This window comes from Lycorma delicatula, chromosome 6, assembly GCF_047948215.1.
Source record: "Lycorma delicatula isolate Av1 chromosome 6, ASM4794821v1, whole genome shotgun sequence".
In the NCBI taxonomy this organism is placed as follows: Eukaryota; Metazoa; Arthropoda; class Insecta; order Hemiptera; family Fulgoridae; genus Lycorma; species Lycorma delicatula.
This window is the reverse complement of record NC_134460.1, coordinates 140,367,658-140,391,018: the sequence shown is the minus strand read 5'-3', so window position 1 is coordinate 140,391,018 and position 23,361 is coordinate 140,367,658. Positions and strand designations below refer to the sequence as shown.

Below are 23,361 nucleotides of genomic sequence, written 5' to 3'. Positions count from 1 at the left end.
AGTACTCGGAAAGACGCTTCTTTAAAAAAAATGTTTCGATTCGGTTTTGTCCGTAGATATAACCGATCAAAGTTGACTGCCATTGTGGAACCTTTGGAATTAATTAATATCGATGAAAATAGTAAACCATTATTTAGCAATAATTTGCGATTTCAATGTGCTATTTGAACGTTTTAGTTTACAAGACATCATATAGAAAAAGTCTAACCCAAAACAGATACCGCTTGGACTAAACCTTCCTAAATTCAATTTATGGATCAGTTTTAATAAAAAGAGGGCTTTACGATCGTTATGTTTGTACCTCAATAATCATGCTAAAGAAAATGTTTGGAAACATTAGTTGATTTAAACCGTGTATTATACTTACTCAAAGCGGTTTCTACGAGGGATGTCGTGGAATTAAATGTAATTTTTCGGTTTTGACTGAAACATATTTCTCGGCGAAAACCTAAATAATAAGATATAGTGCTCGGTTGTGAAAGACATGGTTACGGCATACAGCAGTCGATTGAACTCACAGCCAGTCCTTAGATCGTGTAGTAACAGCCGGTGGAGTTGCGTCGGGTCTATTTTTGTACGTAAAAGAGTTGCTCGCACCAGAATATCGTGTTACTCTCATTGTCTGGCTATCTTGTTCTGTTCTTTTAGATGCTGTTGCCCTAGATTTATATAAATTCCATATCGCTATTGCGTTAAATTCATTCATACGCATTTATTTTATTTTTTGTCTTTTTTTATATGTAACCGTTTACTTATTTTTATTTTTATCTCCCTACCCTCTTTCTATAACGTAAATTTTTGAACACTGATTTTTTGATTTATTGTAATCTACATTTATATTTAAATTACATACCTGTTAATTTTGTGTTCGACTAATTTATTCTCTTAAATTCTTCACTATTTAATGAAATTAACCCCAAAAAAAACCTTTTTTACTCGTCTGATATAGTTCTCTTTTTATCTTTAAATAACAATCGACTTGAAAATTGATAATTTCAGTCTTACAGAAAAATAATAGCGTTTGCAATAATTATAAATTAAAATTAAATGTGAAGCAACGGCAAAAAAGAATTAATCTTGCACGTATACGAAAACTTTTACAATTGTTACATTTTTTGTTTATTAACGTAAAATATTAAGTATTAGATGATACAAATATTTTTTTCTCTCTCCAATAATGTGCCTCTAAGTTCACGTGAAGGTATAAGATTAACGCTTTCTTTTGTATTATATGTTGGCTAATATTGGTACAGTAGTTGATTTAATTGTTTGCTGTTAAGAACGATTTATTTATTAACGCACAAGTCTGTCACAAACATTACATTTATTTTTATTTCTCGTTCCAGCAGTTTCCTCTTAGCAACTTTTATATTTAAAGATTTTAAATATTTAATTTGCGCATCGTTAAAGTACTTTATGTGATATTTTTGCATTTTGTAAAAAAAATTGAAGAAGGATTATTTTGTTTAGTATATGTTTAGCCGTCTCGGAAGAATGGTCTAATAGATTTCAATGCAAGATGAAAACGTCTTAACTCTGAATTGAACGTAATATAAAGTATTTACTCAGGATGATCCGCTTCCTTGAACACAAGTTAGAATTAATATTTGTTACGATCTGTTTCGGAAACTTTTTCTTTAATTTTAACGTTTTATTAAACTACTTACTCATTGAGAATGCGTATTATTACAGATTTAAAGAGACAGAAAATAACGAAAATAAATCTTAATAAATAATTTAATTCTAGTTTACAGAAACTAATTTCTACGGAAATTAGGAAGCAAAAGTTGTAAGTTTTGAAGTAAAGAAGAAAAGCAATTAAGGGGGTAGTCGACTCAATATTTTTTTTTGGGATTCTTTTGCTGTTCTGGTCTGAAAATATACTAATATCTAAATGGAAATAATGCTACAAAAAGTCATATCCTTATTTGATTTACCACCCCTGAAATTTTTGGTGGGGGGTAAATAACCGTCATTTACGAGAAACGCTTTATCTCGGTTATGATTTATCCTAGAAACCTAATTCCTTAACCGAAATTAACAGAAAGTTTTGCTATGTGATGTGTAGAGACAGTTTTTGTTTGTCAGTTTTCACTGTAAAAAAAAACTTTTATGCGAAAATCAACAAAAATGATAACATTTCCTTGAAATTTTATTTTATATTTTATTTCATGTGAATTATTTTAAGATACCCTCTGTACACACCACAGATCAAGAATTTGTGTGCGATTTAAACAAAATTTCATCGAAATATGACGCATGCAAGTTTAGTTATAACGTTTCTAGTGTTTTAAAATCCTCGAAAAATGTTTTCGGAAAATGTAAAAAGTTTTTAGTACATATTTAATTGATAAATTCAGGTCCAGCATAATGAATTTCTGAAAGTTCTGATTTTTGAAAATCAGACAATCGTAAATAACATTTTCTGTGGTGTCACATGTACAATTTGAATTTTTGATTTTTCGCCCTCTTACATTTGGTGTATGTGATGCAAGTTGTTTTTTCGGTCCCATATTATAATTTACTTTATACACTAAGAAGCTAATCAAATTAAAATTATAACAGTAATTAATGATACAGTGTAAATAATTTACTTCACAAATCCAAAAGTATTTGTCAGAGTATTACATAGTAAACAAAAGTGCACGACATAAATAATTATACTACCCAAAGTGTAGTGCTAGTATAAAGTGGAAAATCGTTGTACCAAAAGAAGACCAAATAAGCTTTAAAATAATCGTAAATAAACTGCCTGTCACTATTGAAATAAGAAATACATTTTAAAAAATCGACAAAAAGTTTTGTTTAAAAAGAAGAAATTTTACCTAGCTATTAGGTTTATAAAATATATACATTTTTTTTTATATTTAGAGTTAAAAAATAATAATTATTATATATCAATCACATTAAAAAGCAGATTTTAAAGAATCAATAAATGAAAAAAAATTATTTTATTTTTTTAATAAAAATTTGTGTTTACTCTACCCCCGTAATCTAAGACCATCAGGAAATAGTTAAAAAGATTGTTAAAATCTGTTAGTTATTGCGGATAAGCTATTATAACGGTTAAATAATATTTCATTTTAATTTATTTATTATATTCACATTCGAAACTAATATGATCTTAAAAAACCGAAAATTCAGAATGTACTAAGTCCCTTTTTACCTTAATCGATGTTAAAAATATACTAAAAGATGTATTAAAAAATGACAAATCTATGGCGGTTCGTAGTAACGTTAACAAAGACACAAAGGTATTTTTGAACGGCTGTAATGATTAACAGTCGTTCAAATTTCAATAATGAAATTTGAATTTAAACATTTTGTTTAAATTTATTTCAACAATGAAATTTGATTTCAAAAATCATGATTTTCTTTAACTTAAACTTAAAATAAAAAAGAACTTTGTTTTTACTACGTTTTTAACTCAACTCGAATTAACATCTGCAGGAATCGTTCAAAACGTTTTAAAGTTATATCGTATTAACTGCCTGGTAATTCTTTTTTCCATTTTTTTAAAATCCAGTTTCAAATAATTATGAAATTAAAGAGCAATCTTAATGGAAAACAAAAAAAAAATCTTAATTTTAAACGGTTATTAGAAGTAGATTCAGAAAAGAAATTATAAACTGTTAACCATGTATTTTTAATCAATGCCATTGAAATGAACATTGAAAGAAAATTTCCAGACACCCAGAAGATCAGTTCAATTTTCCAGGCGACGGTTATAACAAATTTATTAGATCATAAACAAGTAGCTTCGGAAGTGAAACTTTAAAGAAGTATAAAAAGGGGGGGAGGGTTTGTCTCGTCAATAAAATCTACCGATGATGTCAGTCGACAGTATTGAATGCGCTATTAATCATTGTCGCAACAGAATTCATTACTCTACTAGTAATAGACCATACACGGCGAAGCTATCACAAAAATCACCTGGTGATGTTACCTGTCCCCAGACTGGCGTCACTATTATTTTTTATGAGAAAACATGTGCGTTGGGCACTGCTACAAGTGTATGAAGACAATAAAATACTATTGTGTTTTTATATTTTGGAGGGGAAGGAGGAGAGACCAAACATTCATTCTGATAAATTATTCATTCACCAAAACAATGTCTGGAGTAAGGTATACGAATGACTGACTATACGGTTTAAAAACGTCTACAGCATGTATTTTTAGTTCTTTTGTCTTAGTAATATTTATTAAAAGTCTTTTTACTTTTGAATAGTTTTTTTATTGTGTTAAAAGTACTATACTTTTTTCTAAGTATAAAATGTGGACCAGCCACAAGTTCTTTTTTTTAATACCATGCTCTTTTCAACATTCATCAGTTTTCAAGGTATAATATATACACATATATATATATTATTAGGTTTCGATGTGAAACCAAGACCTAAAAGATAAACAATAAAACAGTACGGTTAAAGGCAATAAATAACAAAATAAACCAACGACGATTTGTTCGACCAAACAAACACGGAGAGGCGGCGGTAGAGGTTAACAACTTTCTTCCTGGTAGATTGTATGGAGGCCGTTGTGCAAAATGGCCCACTATATTTAATTCGATCAATGAAACTGTTTATATTATCTTTGGTCATGACTGTGAGGTCATCACTTCAACGTTGCTGTAATTGGTATAGAAGTATCCAACGGTATCGCATTTAAAAATACAACATTAATAAATAGAGTCAAGATTTCACAGTATGTCATTCATGTATAAAAATTATTCAGCCGGCTATTAAACTTTTAAAAATGCAGAAAAGTTATACTCTGAAGATTAAATGCTGCATTTTAGGTGATAAGAATTAATCTCTAATACATGATAAAACTTGATTCTACTAAAGCTGATTTGTGGGTTGACTTGTGTAATTTTGGGGGTACCGTATGAACCAACCGGGGTGGTCTAGTGGTGAACGCGTCTTCCCAAATCAGCTGATTTGGAGGTCGAGAGTTACAGCGTTCAAGTCCTAGTAAAGCTAGATATTTTTACACGGATTTGAATACTAGATCGTGGATACCGGTGTTCTTTGGTGGTTGGGTTTCAATTAACCACACATCTCAGGAATGGTCGAACTGAGAATGTACAAGACTGCACTTCATTTACACTCATACATATATATCATCCTCTGAAATATTATCTGAACGGTAATTACCGGAGGCTAAACAGGAAAAAGAAAGGGGGTACCGTATGAGAGGGGAGGATTAAAAATATAAACCATCATATTATTGACTACTTCCTCAATAATAAAAACTGTGGAATATACGGAATTTTATGAAATTCCTTGTTGTTAAATGTTAACGTGTCCCGGTAATGAGCAGGAAAATCGAAAAATAATAGTAGCAAAATTAATTATTATTTATATGCCGTATGACGTTCTTCATATTATCTTCTAAATGGCTGAAATCTTTTAAGCAGGAGTGACATAGTCCGAGAAGAATGCTTTTGAAAGTTCCATTTCTTAAGAGCGTTAAAATAAAGTTGAAAACCCCAAAAAGAGAGATTTAGCTCAAAATCAAGCCTTTTTCCTTGATGAACAGCTTAAAACATGGGTATTGAATTTACTGGCAATCTCTTCATCAGTTTCTGGGAAAAAAATCACAAACTTAAAAACACATAATCGGGACGCTACGGTTCAATTTATTGTACTTAATGAGATCGGCCTCGAACAAAGTTTGATAAAAAGCTGACATTTTTTCCGATGCATTTTTTTTACGAATACAAAACTTCCTTTTCGTTCTAAATAATCAAATAATATTGTCAAATTTGAATTTAAAATAATATTTTGGCGGAGCACGGAAATCTGTCTTGTTGCTAAGATTCCAAGAAGGGTTAAAATCTTTTGACGTGATGCTTTCTAAAATAGTAAATTAATATAAATTACTATAATTTCCTCCATCCAATAAATAAGATGTAGGTTCGTTACAAATTTTCCTTAAATTTTTTGGATTTTTGTAAAAACCTTTCTCGTTAAAAGTGCATCGAGTTTGGAAAAATTCCGAGAAACTTATTACTTTTTACTAATGAAGCGGTTCGAATCTTTGTTAAATATTCGAAGTTTAGGCTTATTTATGGATTCATTTTGAGTTTATGGTTAACAGAAATAGTTCCGTTAAAATTGGCCATGGTGCCTGGAAAAACGCACAGAAATGAGCTGATTTGGTTCTTTTTATATTAAATTTGAAATATATTCCAAGCCCGTCGAAATGTAGGTGATTTTCACATCCATGAATGATACTGTTCCTCTCTTCACTATAAGGACTGAGATAACTTTTTTACTCTCGATTAAGGTGTATCACTTGAACTAGAATTGCTGTACTTGCTTTGCAATAATAGGAAATTCTGGGACAGATTTTATAAAAAATAAAATAATGTATATATATATACACACACACACACACACACACACATCGTTTTTTCCGTTACTATTGCTGCAACTCGGGCGCCTTACATAGGGCAGAATAATAAATTCAGGCCAAGTGAAATGACAGGCCGTATCCAAATCCTTCTTTCAGTCAATGGTATTGTAATCATGTATTGTGTCTTTAACATCTAACTCGAAGAGCGTTCTATTAAAGTCTTTAAAATTAGTCTGTTGAATTTAATTTTGGTACATTACATTATCCATCGGTCGACTTAAATTATTCCTGCTACAGTCCTTTCTATCAAATAAAGTGCGTTATAAATATTGGTTCTATTCGGTAGGACGTACATTCTTTTCTCTCTGTCAAATAGTTTGTAACCGGCTTTAAATTTAACTCCTTTATGTGTTTAGGACTAATAGAATTTTTATCCCTTGCGGGAAAGAAATGAAAGTAATTTTGGTTGCGGTTAGGTTTTGTTTGAAATATTCTTATTGAGTTTTATTATTAACAGTTTGATCGGAATAGTTCGTGATAGTTTTGCCGCTCCAAATATTTATTTCTTTTTGATTAGTTCTTTATTAATAACGCTTGGATATAAGGTCACGTCATTCATCCCGACGGAAATGAGATTCCTTTCCTGCTTATTTCTCTCACGAATTGTTTTGGTTTTAAACTCTAAATTTGTAATTTATATCATCGTTGTATGTACGATCGTGAACTTGTGCCACCCGTATTCTGTTGTCCAGTCGGGTAACCTTGAGTTGGAAGGTGGGGGTGATGGTGGTGTGGGGGGGCTGCACCGAGCCTCAATTGATGATGCACGGATGTAATTGCCGGATTGGAGGCGTGAGAGAAGTCGGCGAATAAAAGAATTTCTTAAATTGGATAATTTGTATTAAACGTGAATCTTAAAATGAAAGTTTAAAAATTTTTAAACGTGAGACTGCCCACAGATGTAATTGTGGTGTATTTTTTTTTTTTATTGTAATTTACTATTTGGAAATATTTCTAATATGTAAGTTCTTGTAATTATCGTTAAAAGAAAAAGAAAATGATAATAGTGGTTACCGTTAGAGAATATTTATTTTTTTCGTTTCTAAACGGATTCCTCGGTTGAAAAGAGCTGAAACTAAATGTAAGAACTTATCGGATCAAGATTTGTCGAACTGATAATTAGCTGGGCTTATTTCTGAATCCCGTATTATTAGTATTTATAACATTAGTACCGATACTTGTATTAATTAATTTATATTTCTTAAAATTGCCTTTCTCAAAGTAAACAATTTGAGATATATATAAGTCGTTGTCTTTTATGTGTAATACATTCGTTTCCGATTAAAATAATTAAAAAGAAAATTATCGTTTTCAAAACGAACAGAAATTTGAGATACTTACGATACGATTTACAGTGAACAGCGTAAAAAAATAACATAAGGATTTGATTCTCAATGAACGAATGTGCGCGCGCGTTAATGTACGGAAGACAGACATGGGGGCGGCTGACTCATCCATGTCCCCTCCTTCCGTGTTCAGACATCAGCTGATCCGTCTTCCATCCTCGCCTTAATCACGTTTTCCCCCCTTTCCATTTAAAACGCTCACCCTATTCGTGGTCCCACTCGTCTCGTCATCCTTCGGTCCAAGTGGTACCGATGACCGACCGGATCGGACGGCTGCTTATTATTACTTACCCTTTGTTCCGCAAATCGTTTTACGTTCGAGGACATACATACAAAATGCCGAACGACCTACATCGTGCAAGGCCAATATGATCAGATGATAGACCGTGTATTATATGTAACTAACCGGTTATTATCTCGCCTACCATTCGATTTGGGTTCGAATATACTTAACCTTAAACAGCCGACTGTTTTTCAAAGCTACAATCAAATTTAGTTATTGATAAAACTATTTACGTTTTTTCCTATTTTTAATGTTTGTTGTTCACCTTAAAGAATTTGCCGTCTACTTTGATCGCTTTTTTTATTTTCATTCATCCTTTCTTTGATTTTTACAAAAACATATTTTTTACAAGAGAATGTCGTTTTTCATTTGTCTTAATTCTGTAATTTTACAGTTACCGGTTCTGTATTTATTTTATTTAAAAACTGCGTTTATTAACGTGCTGCTAAGTTAAAAGTGAAACCCACCGGGTTGGTCTAGTGGTTAACGCGTCTTCCCAAATCAGCTGATTTGGAAGTCGAGAGTTACAGCGTTCAAGTCCTAGTAAAGCCAGTTATTTTTACACGGATTTGAATACTAGATCGTGGATACCGGTGTTCTTTGGTGGTTGGGTTTCAATTAACCACACATCTCAGGAATGGTCGAACTGAGAATGTACAAGACTACACTTCATTTACACCCATACATATCATCCTCATTCATCCTCTGAAGAATTATCTAAACGGTAGTTACCGGAGGCTAAACAGGAAAAAGAAAAAGTTAAAAGAGAAGCTCTATTTAGAGGCCTGGGTTTAAAATTGTATCACTTTTAACGGAATGATTTGTTAATTATTCTGCTCATATTTACTTTTTTTACATTTATTTTATCTTTATTATCTTTGGCGAAATATGTTCTGGTTATGTATTAGTTACATACGCAGATCGGTTTTATTACGCTATATGCTTTTGCTATTGTATTTTTCTTGGTCTTTATTAATATATTACAGTAAAGTATTTCAAAACTTGTTCGCAATTTTTCCGGTACCGGTTTTAACAGATATTTAATAAAAATTAAATGCGCAACTGTCTGCGTATTCTTAATGAAACGACAGTAGGAATGATCTATTTTGCTTTTTGCTGGGGCTCTGCGCTCGTAATTCTGTTTTATTTATCTTTGAGATTCATGGTCGGTGAATTGGTGACAACCGATTAACACGTACAGATGTTATTTCGCGGTCAGACTCCACTAACAGATTCAAAAATGGGATATTTTCAAAGAAATTGAAGATCGATTAGGATTCATGATAGCAATTGCTTTTTCAACCTTTGTAGCAAAGATTGTACGTTCTTTTCGTTTCAATTTACGGGTGGAATCGACTGTTACTCTCGTCAAGCTTAATCTTTCCTAAAATTTTAGTGCCGTAATACGGACAGTCTTGTGGTCCTGTCAAAAACTGTTCTTAGCCTTCTCGTCCGTTTGGGCGAATCGCTTTTAATAGTGACTTAGTGCCAGCGTGGAGCGTTTACATAATCCAATTTTATTTCAAGATTTAAATTTTGTTTCAAAGTATGTTAACTGTTTCCTTACATTTACCATTACTTGAAAATAACTAGCACTTCTTGCCCTCGTATATTTCTCACCGTATATAAATGATATCCAGTACGCGAATCTGGTTTTTAGTCGCATATTTTGGATTACGTATGTACGATATAATCCTACTTTTATATCGGATTGTAATTTTTAAATTATTACATATGTTATTCATTTTGAGGCATTCTATTGTTACCTGAATTGTGAAATTAATTTCTAGCGGAAACGTTTTTTTGAGGCAGCAGCGTAAAATATCATTCGCTAAGCGAGAGGTTATTGTTAATTATAAATGTTGTTTATATATTGCGTTAACCGTTTTCCCATTAATACTGAAATTAACTAATTCTTTCGTTCTAATTGGATTTAATTAAAAAGGAGTGATAGTGGTTTTTTTTTATTAAGTATACACGTGTGCCATGTCTCACAACCCATAAATCCCCTATCTAGTGTCGTAGCGGCGTATGTATTTGTCCATCATAATCCATCATGAAGAGTAATAGACCATCCCCTCTTTATATAATACCGTCGGCGATCTACGACGTTACGTCGAAAGTATATTATCTTCATAAAGTTTAAATGGCTTTGACATGCCTTTTCCTACATTTTCATTATTTCCGTTCCTTTTGTGTAAAGTTTATTTTATTTTCTCGGTGAAATTTTTATAAATTTATGATAAATAGATTTATTAAAATAATATAAACGATGAAATAAATTAAAATATTTCATTTGTCGTGTGATTATATTTCTTTTGGTGGCAAATAAATTATTATTAAACGAAACTAAGGGTTTTTTGGTCGAATGTTATAATATAAGTATGTTTCTAATAAACTTAAAATGTTATTTACATGAAAGATTACAGCCTATTTATCCGTCTGTACAAATTCAGCTCTTCAATTACTTAACACAGGCATGAGTACAGTGAAACGGGTATAATTTGTTTCATTTATATTTCGTTGGCTATGCTTTCTTATGGTTCTGACGCTTGTCAGTTAATATAGGATACAACTAGAGGCGTTAGTCGGCTTCTTTTAGCGACTCCCTTTATAGGTGTCTTCTCTGAAATTAACAAAAATTTTTATCCTTACAGTCTGGTGAACAGAGTAGTGTCACTTTTTGCGTTGAATATCACCTATATTTGAGCGAGTTCGGTGTGGAAAACCACTTCGTCCCCACTTTTACTAATACGCTTCACATCGGATATTTTTTATTCATGGAAGCGGCTTGTGTTAATGAATTGCGATCGTTTTTACGGTTTCCTACAACCGTTACATGGCATCTAACCTACCACGAAAACCACCTCCTCTTCTTCATCTTGAACCCCCTCTACCACGACTTCATTATATTTCTACTTGAAGTTTTGGTCCCCAAAATGTAGAATGATTTAAAAAATCACACGCAGCAATTGCATCATCACGATTCTGAAATTCAACGAAGGCAGAACCTGGGGGATTAAACGCAACCCAAACGCTGTTAGTTTCCCTTATTTTCTGAATTCATCTTCAATATCATCCTTCTTGATACCATCACTCAGCCCGCCAACATAGACGGAGTACCTCTTACAAATTCTCCCATCTTAAATAACACTTGAATCAGCAGCCGTCTGAAACACAGAACACCTTCCAAGAATCAATATGAAGAGACATGGCATCTAACCTACGCATTTCACATAAATAGTTTTAAAAAGATTAATGATTAACTTCATATATATTGTTAAAGTATTTTTTTTTTTTTAATATCAGCCGGTTTTAAATAAGGCTTTTAATGTAGGAAGAAACGGCTTTGTTAAACTATAATACGTGTAGTTGATGAACGCTCAAAAACTATTTATAAAATTTATTACAATAAATGTTTAAAAACTATTAATATAGTACTTTTACCTGTGTTAATTAGACAGAAAGCTTAATTATTCTAGCTGAAACAATTCGAGTCGAATTTTCAATCAAGCTAAATTTTCGATTTCGAATGGGATTGTCTAAAACAATTCATGAATTTTAGTAAACAGTTATTTTTATTTTCAAAAGTATTGATTCTTTAGTCGATGTCCTCATTATCTGTTGATGATGATTATGCAATAGATAAAAAAAACGTGTAGTTTTTAAATTTAAAAACTAAACTTTCAGCGTTTTTAATTAACTTAAGTATTTTAAGATTATTTTGTCAATAAAATGTGTTTCATCAAAGTATTTTTGGATAACAAACGATTTTTAATTTTTTTGTAATTACGGTTTTCCTATATTGGTTCGTTGATTAATATATACGTAAATATGTCAATCCTTTCATTTTTTTCTTTTTTTATTAATAAATTTCTTGTAACGTAAAGCACTTATTTTGTTGTTGGATGAATTATTTGATTGTTGGAGTCTAGAGATAAATTTAATTTCTGTTATCGTTTCCTACTGTTAATTTACCGTGGAAACATAACTCAATTTATTTTTGTAACTGTTAATTTTATCGTTATCATGGTTGTGCACGCGATCTGAAATTAATTAATTAATAATAAACAACATAATTAATAAAATACAGTTATTAATGAAATTGTAATGTAATTACTGTGTGTCATCCACATATTGATATGTTTTGTTGTAATGAATGGGTGTAGTTGTGCCGGCATGTTTTGTATGTGTTAATTCATTGATAACCGCCTAGCCGCAGCGACTATGTACAGTGTGTATAGTATAACTACAGACTGAATGTATGTTTTTTTTTTACAACCCATGAATGACCTCCCTCCGTTGCTCGGCTGTCTGATTTTTTATAGTAGTAGTAATAATAATAATAGCAACAAAACAAGTTTTAAACCTTGGAGAATTTTTTCTCCTGTTTTTAGCGGCCCTCTTATGATGTCAGCCCTAGCTTTTATACCAGATATTATGTGGACGGGAAATTTTTTTAATGTGTCGAAATCTCCTGTCTCACATTTCATTACATCAAGGCCGTTTACAATAATATTAATAACGTGTGTATTTATTTACGTCGTAACAGTTTTTAAAATAATATCTTTATTTAACGCTGTATTTATACGTTCATAATGTCGATGTCATTTTGTTTTGTCGGTAAATTATGAGATCGTTGTTTACGTTTCCAGTCTCAAATAACCGTTGTACCATTATTTGCGAATAACGCTACAGTTGATGCTTATAAGGCTATAATTTTTTACAGCCTAAACCTACTTCCATACATTCTACTGGATGGATCGGGTTGATTTTTTTTTATTATGCTCTTAATGGCCCGCAGATATGTCGTGAAACATCGACAGACCTTCAAAGTGATTTTTCTATGAGTGATAACCTCGGAAAATTCCTCAATTAAGTAATAAACGAAGTTTTTTTTTTAGGGATTCTCAGAGGAGATTCAAGTTTGGAGTTCGATGACACTTGACATATCTGTGGGTCATTCCGAACAGAATAAAAAAAATCAGTCCGATCCGTCCGGTAGAACACCCACACGGACTGGAAATAGATTTTGAGCCCAATTTGTTTAATATATAAAGTGTTTAAAAATCTTTTTCTGTAAAGAAGTTCTACCTAAAACATTGTATTATTCGCGACTAAATAATGAGACTGCGACTACTATAGAAAAGGCGAGCCGGTGGTACGAGCACTTTTTAGTGGATTATATGATCGAAACACTTATTCATCTTTACTTTATAACCGCTGGATAGTTTCCTAGGATAAATTATAGAATTAATGAATTTCTGTCGTGGAAAATTTGAAAAAATACCGCAGGGGCCTGTTATAAGCGTTTAATTAAGTTTTATTTCTGTAGTCTCGTTTATACGTGACTACTCATCGACGGGTTAGTGGAAAAGAAGCTCGCAATCGTGGCAATAAGTGCAGAAGTAAAATTTTTTTCCTAGTAGAATCGCTTAACATTTCAAAACTAAAATCTTACATATTAAAATTTTATTTTAATATAAAAATTGTCTTATATTTTGTTTTTGTTCAGCAGACCTGATCCGTTAAATTTAAAAAATGAAAAGGATTCCGAGGTAAGACTTTTCAACTTCATCGGTCGCGCTCGAAACCTAGTTTTCAAATATCAGATTATCTTTTTAATATGATGGATACTGGGCGGGTTTAATCGATGCGATAAAACAGCGTCCGTCTATAAAAAAACTTCTACCCGTATTTTCCGAACCACTTTATCCTACGCGCCCCTATTTGGTCAAAACAGTTTTCTACATCGGTTCAAATTTATTTTTTTCTTCTAGCGGTTCCTGTTTTTAAGAATTTTTTGTTTCGTAAAATTGCTTGCGATTAATTAACCTTTTGACGGAGCTTGCGAGCGAGGTGACTGGCCGTTCGGCCATCATCCTGCGATTTGAAAGGAAAACCTAAATTCTGTCATCATAAACAAACTTCGTCGACAGGCTTTCCGCTAGGTAGATACCCTGTTATAATGAAAGCGGTAAACAGAAATCGCTTCTTCGGGTTCTTTTCTTTTTTGGCAGATGTTAGAGTATTGTCTCTTAACATTTACCTTTGTGTTTGTTATTTGCGAAACAATAATATTGCGTGCGTGTTTCTACACTAAGTTAGGTTAGGTCTAACGTGTTGGTACTTTTATTGCAAAAGCGTGAATTAACATGGTTTCATGACATCAAGATCTTTAAGACGTAAACTGTATGTCTACTTTTATATCTGTAAAAAAGGAGTTTGATAATTTACGCGTTAGCATAAAAAATTATATTCAGCTGTTGCTGACGTTAAAGGAACTTTTAAAGGTAAGTACTGATCTCGTCACCGTTAGGATTTTTTTCTACGTTTATATAAATGTCGTAAAGGTTTAAATACGTATGATGACATGACGCTAATCGAAATGTGCGCTTCGTTGATCGTACAATTCTCTATAATTATGATTTTGCGTAGATTTTTGCGTGACCATTTAGGTCGTTAGAGTTTTAAAGGGAGTAGAATGTCACACACCGTTATTATAATGTTAATCGATGTAATTACCAGCGATGCGTTTACGAGTAGTGTACGCTGTTCGCATGTTACATTTTAAAATGTACGCGTATGAATGAGCGCGTGTTATGTAATAGACTTGACAGAGACCGAATGATATTTGAAATATTTGGGGAAAAGTAATAAAGTTATGTTTATTTTATTTTTCCAGCCTGAGCGGGGAACGGGCCGAGTCCCCCCTAGGCCGTGGGCAGGTCATGGAGCAAGAGAAGAGGATCAGGCGTGAAATCGCCAACTCTAATGAAAGAAGACGTATGCAAAGCATCAACGCCGGTTTCCAGTCTCTTCGGACGCTTCTTCCTCACCACGAAGGGGAAAAGCTCAGCAAGGTATGTTTCGCTTACTTTTCTATTCGTCACCTTAGAACGTAATTTTTTATTAAATCTACTTTGTTTTTAAACGTGTAATATTTTGTCGTATTTTGTTTTACTTTTAGATATATTAAAGAAATAGGATTTTTTTCTTGTGCTGTTTACTCTAGTGTGTATTCGTAGACGTTTTGAATAAGAGATTCTTTACCTGTTAGTTTGTATCTTCATTTGTAATAACTAGCGATGAGTGATACAAATTGTATTGCCTAAAACAACCGCAGTTTCGAAAGAGAATCGCAATTTGTTGAATTGTTTTTCGATGTTGGTTTTTTTCAGTGAATATTACTATCGGCAGGATTGAATGCTAAATTATGTTAATTCCTCACAAAAAACGCAAAGTTTGGAGTGCGTGTAGGGCACAGCATAGTAACCATTAGTAGGAAAATCATCCAGCTTGAATATGGGTTCCAGAAGTTGATAGCGCAAGAAATTTTTTCGTTTCTTAATAGTAGCGTTTTTATTTTTACAAAAAAAAATTACATTATTTATCCTAATAGGATCAGCCGTTCATAATTAAAATATGTGCTATATTTTATGTTAATTTATTGCTTAAAAAGTTTTCGTTGTTTGACTTGCTGTTGCTGGTTTTTTTTTATGGTTTCAGTCTAACATTGTTTGTTTTTAATCGGCTTAATGGAGATGTTTTTAAGAAGTGCATGCTAAAATTTATTTTAAAATGTAGGTTAAGTTTTAGTTCTTTCCCTCTATAAATATTAAATTAAGTTACATTATATGTGATTTGTGTTACTAATTGTTTTAACTTGAATGCATCTTTTTTTTTTTTTTGTAGGACAAGGTCGATTAATTTAAGATGTGTATTATTATTTTTTTTTTTAAATGTCGGTGTGTACAGACGTTATGTGTAGCATTACGGTAGGAGGGGTCCTTGGGTATCGTTTGCAGTTTGAAATGGGTCGCACAGGCGAGCTAAAATTACTGTTTCGATTATCGCATTACATCTTTTAATAATACGATCTAGGTTGTAAGAGTTTTTAGCTACGTGACGCGGTACATGTGAGAAGTTTGAACGGCTGTTTTTTTTGCCAGCATTTATTTTTTTAACCTGTTTTCTCCTTTCTTTTTTCGGAACGAATGTTGTTAATAAACTAGAATTTCGCGTTTTAGTTGAGACAGCCTAATTTATCTATTATAAGCGTTTCAAAAATAAATAAATAATCTCTGAAATACTTTTATTCGTTTAATGATACATTTCTTTTATGTGTTTTTGAAATTTCCTTTTTTTTTTACGAAATTCAAAATGTTTATTACGCTTCGCGTCTTTGAAAAAAAAGATTGCCTGTAAACGGTCATGTTTATAAACCACTGGGAAAAGTTCTAATTTTTACTGTAAAAACAATAATAATTGTTATTATTATTATTATTATTACCGTATAGATAAAGTATGTTTGTTCTTTTGGTCATTATCGATGATGCGAGTTGCAGTTATTTATACAAAACCGCATTCTATTATCTGAAGGCGAAAAACTACGCATTCAATTATTCCGTTATTTTTTTTTGTTTTTGTTTTTTAATCGATAGCACCTATTGAACGAAAATAAAGGGTAATCTTAAGAATATATAAATAATGGCATAATTTTATCGAATATGGTGCGCGTTTAAATCATTTTTAGATAATTGGTTTTAATAATTTTTAGTGTCTTTAGATAAATTTTTTTGTTTCGAATCTTTGTTTAGTTAAGCATAGAACACTGCACTTGTTATCCGATTATCGCCCGTTTATTATGCGCTGTGACAATTAGTAAACGGCTCTTCCCTAACAAATGTTCGAGATTCCTGTGTATTTTAATGGAAATTTTTGGTTTCGTCGCGACCATTTTTTCATCTCGTTATGTGAATTTTTGAAACTAAGTCCGTACTGTAACAGTGCTATAGATATCGCCTCGGAACAAAAACAAAACTTTTCAACATTACTGAAAATTGATTGAAACGGCGTTATTTTAATCGATGCTCTCTGTTGTTAAATTCACACAAGAACTTAATTTTTTTATAATATCGGTGGGGAAAAGTTACAAAATAAAAGGGAATACTTCCAACAGATAATTTTCCGTAAATTATATAGGTTTTCGTCGTATAAATTAAAAATGATTACAGTAACATATAAAATTCAGTTTTTATCTGCCCAGTGGCTCGTAATTCTTAAGTTATATTTTGCGACGCGTACTATGCGGACACTTCTTCGGGTTTAATGAATTTATTTTTAGATGCGGTGATCGAGAATCTTATTTCTCTACACTGTAATTATTCGGGGATCCTTGCCGGAGAATCGAACCTACGAACTCCAGTTTTGTAATCATTCATACTAAAGACTGAAGTAATGATAACAATATTATCATTATTTTTTTACTTCCTTGTACGAAGTAAATGAAGTATTGTGATCACGAAAAATTTCGGTTTTCAGTTCAACGGAAATATCTTTTTTGACCATTCTGAATCCATTTTGACTAGTTTCGGCGTGACGTCTGTACGGACGTATGTATCTCGCTTAACTCAAAAACGATTAGCTGTAGGATGTTGAAATTTTGGATTTAGGACTGTTGTAACATGTGTTGTGTACCTCTCCTTTTGATTGCCATCGACTGGACCAAAAAAGCCCAAAATTCAAACAAATTGGATTTTGGACTTTTTCTTAACTGCAGTAAGAAGCCCTCATTCAAAGCTTTTCAACGATATATCATAAACGGTATTTATTTTCATTGGTTCCTGATTATAGCCGAATAAAATTTTAATTATTGAAATATTTTGATCTTATACATATACATATATCATATAATATTTGTTAACTTTTTTTAAAATTAATTTAAATATATTGATTTATTAATAATTATTAACTGTGATTGTGAAAAAAATTACGATTAATAATAATAATTCAATAATACAAAAAAATAAAATAAAAAAATTCTTAATTAAACAATTGGAGGATCATATCTCATCTTCAATTGAAATAAATTTAAATGAAATGCAGCAAAAAATGTGTATATGTAATTACATAGGCGTACAAAGAAGTTATGTCGTGTCCACATCTGAATTTTTTTAAACATACAGGTACTAACTATTTTTAAAACATTAAAACGAATTGCCTGAAACAAATTTATTCAAAAATTAGAAAATAATTCGGTCACGAAAAGAATATAAAAATATAAAAAATTCTTTTGTATCGATATTAATGAAATAACTCGGTAACCAGAGTAGAAAGGGAAGGAGATGGATGTAGTCGCTGTACAGCGTAACGACGTGAGATAAAAAGGTTAACGCGGAAAAGAAAAAGCGGAGAAAATCGTCTTACTGACCTGCCCTAAGGCGGAACACTAATGATGAAAATGATGCGTTGGCGTATCAGTACTTGTTCTATTATAAAAATTCAAAAAACTATCTCGCGCATCTTTTTAATTTTTGTGAAGTTAAAGGGGGAATATATTAAGGTTTCATATTCAGTGGAGCTTTTAGACCCCTTTTTTATGAATGGATAAATAATTATTTTTTTGCACAATGTACTTGTAACTTATGGTGTGTTTAAAAAGTTATTACTATTTAAATACTTTTACATTCTTTATTTCTTTAAAAGGAATGGTACAACGCGTTTTAGAAAATTGATTGTTTGATTAAATACGGCCAATCGAGTGATTGTTTTAGGAATACCGATAGTTGTAGAATTCCTTTATTTGTTTTTTCCTTAATTAGAATGCATTCCAGCCTTTTTTTCTGTGTTGTAAATAGCATGTCCATTAAGAGTGCAATTGTAAAAATATATGTATATACAGACACCACATATACACACTAGTAATAACTAACTGTCAGTGTATACGGTATTTTAAGAAAAAAGTTATGTAGAAGGCACGATTAGTAGTTTTCAAGGATTTATGTTAATATTTTTTCTCAATGCCTATCGCACTGTTATGGTTACGTTTGACATTAATGTTTTGTTAAAAAGTTAGTACAGTATCGGGAATGTAACGGTAAAATGATGAAGTAATAAATTAGAAAACAAAAAAAAAAAACGAACGAATGACATAATGCAATGCAGCTTATAAAAGATTCATATAAATTTTATTACAGTATCTCTGTGTTACCACACCCTTGCTATGTACCATTTAACGTCACGAAGGGGTGCCTACGCTATAAAAATATTGTTGTTCTGTCGTTGAATTTGTCATTGTAATTGTAACTGTAACTGCAGTTACTCGATTATTTATAATAAATATATGGCTATGACTGTAATTATTCTGTTTACACACTTATATATGCGTAAATTTTGTGTACGTAGGTCGCGTGTATGTAAATTCTGTTTGCAATTTGCATATATTAATAAAAGACAGATTGTGTACGGGAATTATTAATTGAAGACTATGGCGATTTTTTCCGACGTTTTGTTAAAATAGGTTGTTGAAGTTTTACATATTAGATAACATTTAAACATTTTTCTTTTCCCCGATCGATTGTTAATCGTGATTTTGATGTTACAGTTCGATAATAAGTGTTACTAAACGGTTAAGTTGCCTATGATTGTCGTGTTTTAAATCGAGATTCCCTTTACGAGTTTACTTTTAAAAAATATTTTCGATTTAATAAATCCAATACGCAATCGTTGGATTTTAATAATGCAGTCGGATGTAGTGTTTTTTTTAATATCATTCCTGATGTTGAAATATTACTTTAAAGGTTTGTAATTAGTTTTATTTTGTATTTTCTATTTGTCGGTTACCATTACTGACTTCTCCCAGCTATTCCGAAAAGTACCAGTCATTCCGTATTAAACTTATTTGGAAACGTAGGATTTCACCGTAAGGATTTGTCCTCTTCACCGGATCGAAGCTCATCAATTTGTCATTTCCGATGAATGCAGGTGGTACCGAACCTCCTACATTATAGGTGGTAGATGTGACAACCTTTACGTTTAGTGACAATGATTAATCACAAAGAAGCAATTCCAACTTAAATCTTAAATTTTTTAAGCGCTTCAAAACCGTGAGAAAAATTAAATGTAAAACGCAGTTGTTTACAACGAGCTAATTTACTGTATTTCGATTCTACCGAGTGGAGGCTGTTTATCGTAGTAAAAGATACATTAATTTTAAATTTTAAATTAGTATTTGTAGCAATTTTTGTTAAGCATGAAACAAAATATCTGATGTACGAATTACCGGCTAGATTCGCTTTCTCTGACAGTGTAGATGTTCGTTATGCATCCTAAGACAGTGGTGAAATAGATATATAATGTTGCTTGTAGTTCAGATATCTTCTGTCCTTTGTATGCTGCTTTACGCATCAGTTTTTTCGACTCTGTGAAGAAGTAACTATGTCTGCGAAGCTACGGAAGGCGTAATAGTTTACTTGATAAACGGGTAAAATACTATTAAAATGATACACATAGTAACAGGAAAATGTAATCGTGATGGGAATCTATTAGTAAAACGTTACGGGGTTACCGACAGGAGAATCACGAGGAGGCGTATGAAGTAGAAACAAAGTGAATGCTTACGGGTCACGTGACTTCTCGTTTGCACTCGTTGACTGATGCGTAGTGTGTGTGCCACCACGTATTTTGAACAACCGATGGTTTTATTCTTATCTGATATTTTCACGTGATATGTTTACATTATAATTAATAACCTTATTACCGCCTGTCATCACGAACATTTATGAGAGGAAATTTAAAATACTCGCTTTCTATTTCTTTGCTGATGTACGGAATGAAACGTACGTCTAATTATGCTTAACGAGTGCGAAACTTAAATTTTAATAGCTTTTAAACCGAAGAAAAATGAATCTTAATTAAATATACCGGGTAAGTCATTCGTTATACTAGGTTTATTCTTGGGAAAACTACTCAAAAATGATGAACTACTCGATCCTCTTAATTGTAGGAAATGCTAAAACTAAAGGAAGTAACTTCAAATTTTCGCCGTTAGCTGATGCAAAATGCCGCTGTTCAAAACGGCATTCAAATGTCGAAAAACTTTTCGGAGCAGATTCCAGAATTAAGTTAAAACTTAGTTGTAATCATCCTACAGATTTTAAGTTAAAAAATGTAGTTTTAAAATTTTCCTGGTAAAATTCGCTTTTTTGCTTAGCCTTCTACGAACAAGATGGCCATTGTACTTCCTCCCCACAACTACTTCAAAACTTGAAAATGAGGTATTATTCGATTCAAGTTTACTTTTTTCAATTGTTCCCGCTTTAAAAAAACCAGTCATATGTAAAGTTAATTAAAACTTAAAGGGTTTTAATTAATTTTCAGCTTTTTATTTTATACCGGTGAACTTTTATAAAAATTTATTTTCTATTTTTCGTAACCGTATACAAATCCCAAGCGACGTCATCCTGGGTACACCATCTTTTAACGCATGCGATTCTTCACGTTATCCGGTGTTCAGTACGTTCCGTGATAACTATCGCTTATTTGTTCGTCACAATTTCCATGATCGAGTACGTTTTGCGGCATTCCAGCGTATGTTCAAATTAGCTAGACGCATTGGCGGTATTTAGATGATGGAGTGACTGAAATTAAAAAAAAAAAAAACCAGTAATTATAGAAATATGTAGTGTATATTTTATGTTTGCCGTTGCTTTTGATTTTTTAAAGTAGTCCTCTGCCATCCCATCCCGATTAATTGCGTTTTGTATCTTGTCTGTTTATATTAATTTTAGATTACTTGTAGTTAATATTTCATTTAATATAGAGATGATTGTGTATGTATGTATGTATACGTATGTTACTTATGAACCGACCGTGTAGGGTGTCCGTTTATTACTACTTCTCACTTTTTTTTTTTTGTAAGACGCTACCATCAACTTTTTCTAGCGTAATTTGATGGTTATATATTATTTGGCAAAATTGTGTGTTTATTCATTTTTTAAAAATTATTATTCTTTGAATTTTAGGATTGTTTCCTTGCTGTAATGACCTATCAAGTAATTTACTTGCCGCTAAAAAAAAATTCTTTATCGGTTCAAAATCTGTTCAACCGTTACCAAACGATATATTCTGTAATAGAGGTTTCAAAACATTTCTTTTCCCGTTTCCTTTAATTAGAAAACAAATTTAGGTACGTAAATTTATTCGTATCTTTCGTGAATACCTTTGTTTTTCTAATGGAAGCGGGGTTCTAATTTTAAATTTAAAAATGTAAATTTAGATTAATGTAATGTTAATATTTTAAGCCCTGCATACTTATATAGATCTATAATCTTCTGAAATTTCAATTTTACGTATATTTCTCAAGGCTATATTTTGTAGACTTGGCCTGTCGTTATTTTCCATCGGTTATATTTATTATTTTTATTCTTACAGTCTATTTCAAATTAATAGAAGGATTCTTTTAAATATTCTAGTTTGATTGGTTAGCAGTGATATTTATTATAAATAGAAAAATCGTTCCTGGAAAAATCGAATAGTTATAAACTAAGTATGTAAAATTGCAAAACCTCCGTAAAAAACGGAGTAGGTATTCCGTATTGTCGATAGATAACATATTTTCAGTTATTTCGTAATTAAATCAAATTGGAGTGGGTTAAATCAAAACTTTGAGGGGTTCGGTATAATTTTAACAGAAAAGTTGACCAGTCATTAAAAAAATTTGAAATTCATAACCAGTAATTTTAGACATCTGATGATTGTCTTGATTTTTTATTTTTTTTATTTTTCCGTTATTGCATGTCAGGAAAATTAGTTAAATTGTTTTATTTTTAATCTTATATATATTGTGGTAACAGAAAAAATTTACAATATTAGACCAGTAGAAATTTAGTTCCATAAAATATGTGTTTAGCCCCATAAATGTGTGTGTGTATGTGTTTTCTTGGAAGTATTACACCTTAGAGTTGAATACAATCGTTACTGTCAAAGGAAAGGAAGCACTGTACGTTGAATTGTATCTGATTTTCTTCATCAGGTGGATAAGGTTTATCCAGTACATATTATGCCAGCGATGACATTCAGCTGTTTTAGACCATCCCTGTTGGAGTAAAGTATTTTAAAACATCATGCCCTACTTTACGAAAAATTTATTACTTGTTACCAGTTGAAATGTTTACCGTGTTATTGAAGTTATACTGTATTCACTTTTTTTTTGTGGTAATGACATAATTACTGACTGTTGTTCATCGGTGCATATCCTGCACACGGCACGGTTGTCATCGTAGTTGTCATTGCGTGAAAAGTTTTGTGTTTGTGTGTATGTGTGTGTGTTTAGTGTACGCGCAAGAGAGAAAGAATTATTGAGTAAGTATCGTGCAGCGGCAGTGCTTCCTCACTCCCACCCTTTTCCCCTTTCCTGACTGCAAACACTTATCCTCCACCTGTTCCGATTCCCCTAGCCCCAGCACCTGTTCGTCCTCCTACTAGCCGGGCACGCCGCTCGGCCGGCTTAACTCCTTATGTCGTCTCGACCCA

At 31.9% G+C, this 23,361-nt stretch overlaps 1 protein-coding gene across 2 annotated transcripts in view; it reads left to right on the top strand.

Annotated features, from left to right (window-relative positions):
* crp (transcription factor cropped) overlaps nt 1-23,361 on the top strand; it is a 159,120-nt gene that overhangs the window by 33,430 nt on the left and 102,329 nt on the right. For both annotated transcript variants that reach the window (XM_075368665.1, XM_075368664.1), the window contains exon 2: nt 14,732-14,909. In XM_075368665.1, coding sequence (XP_075224780.1) covers nt 14,732-14,909 — 178 coding nt within the window. The remainder of the gene's footprint in view (nt 1-14,731; nt 14,910-23,361) is intronic.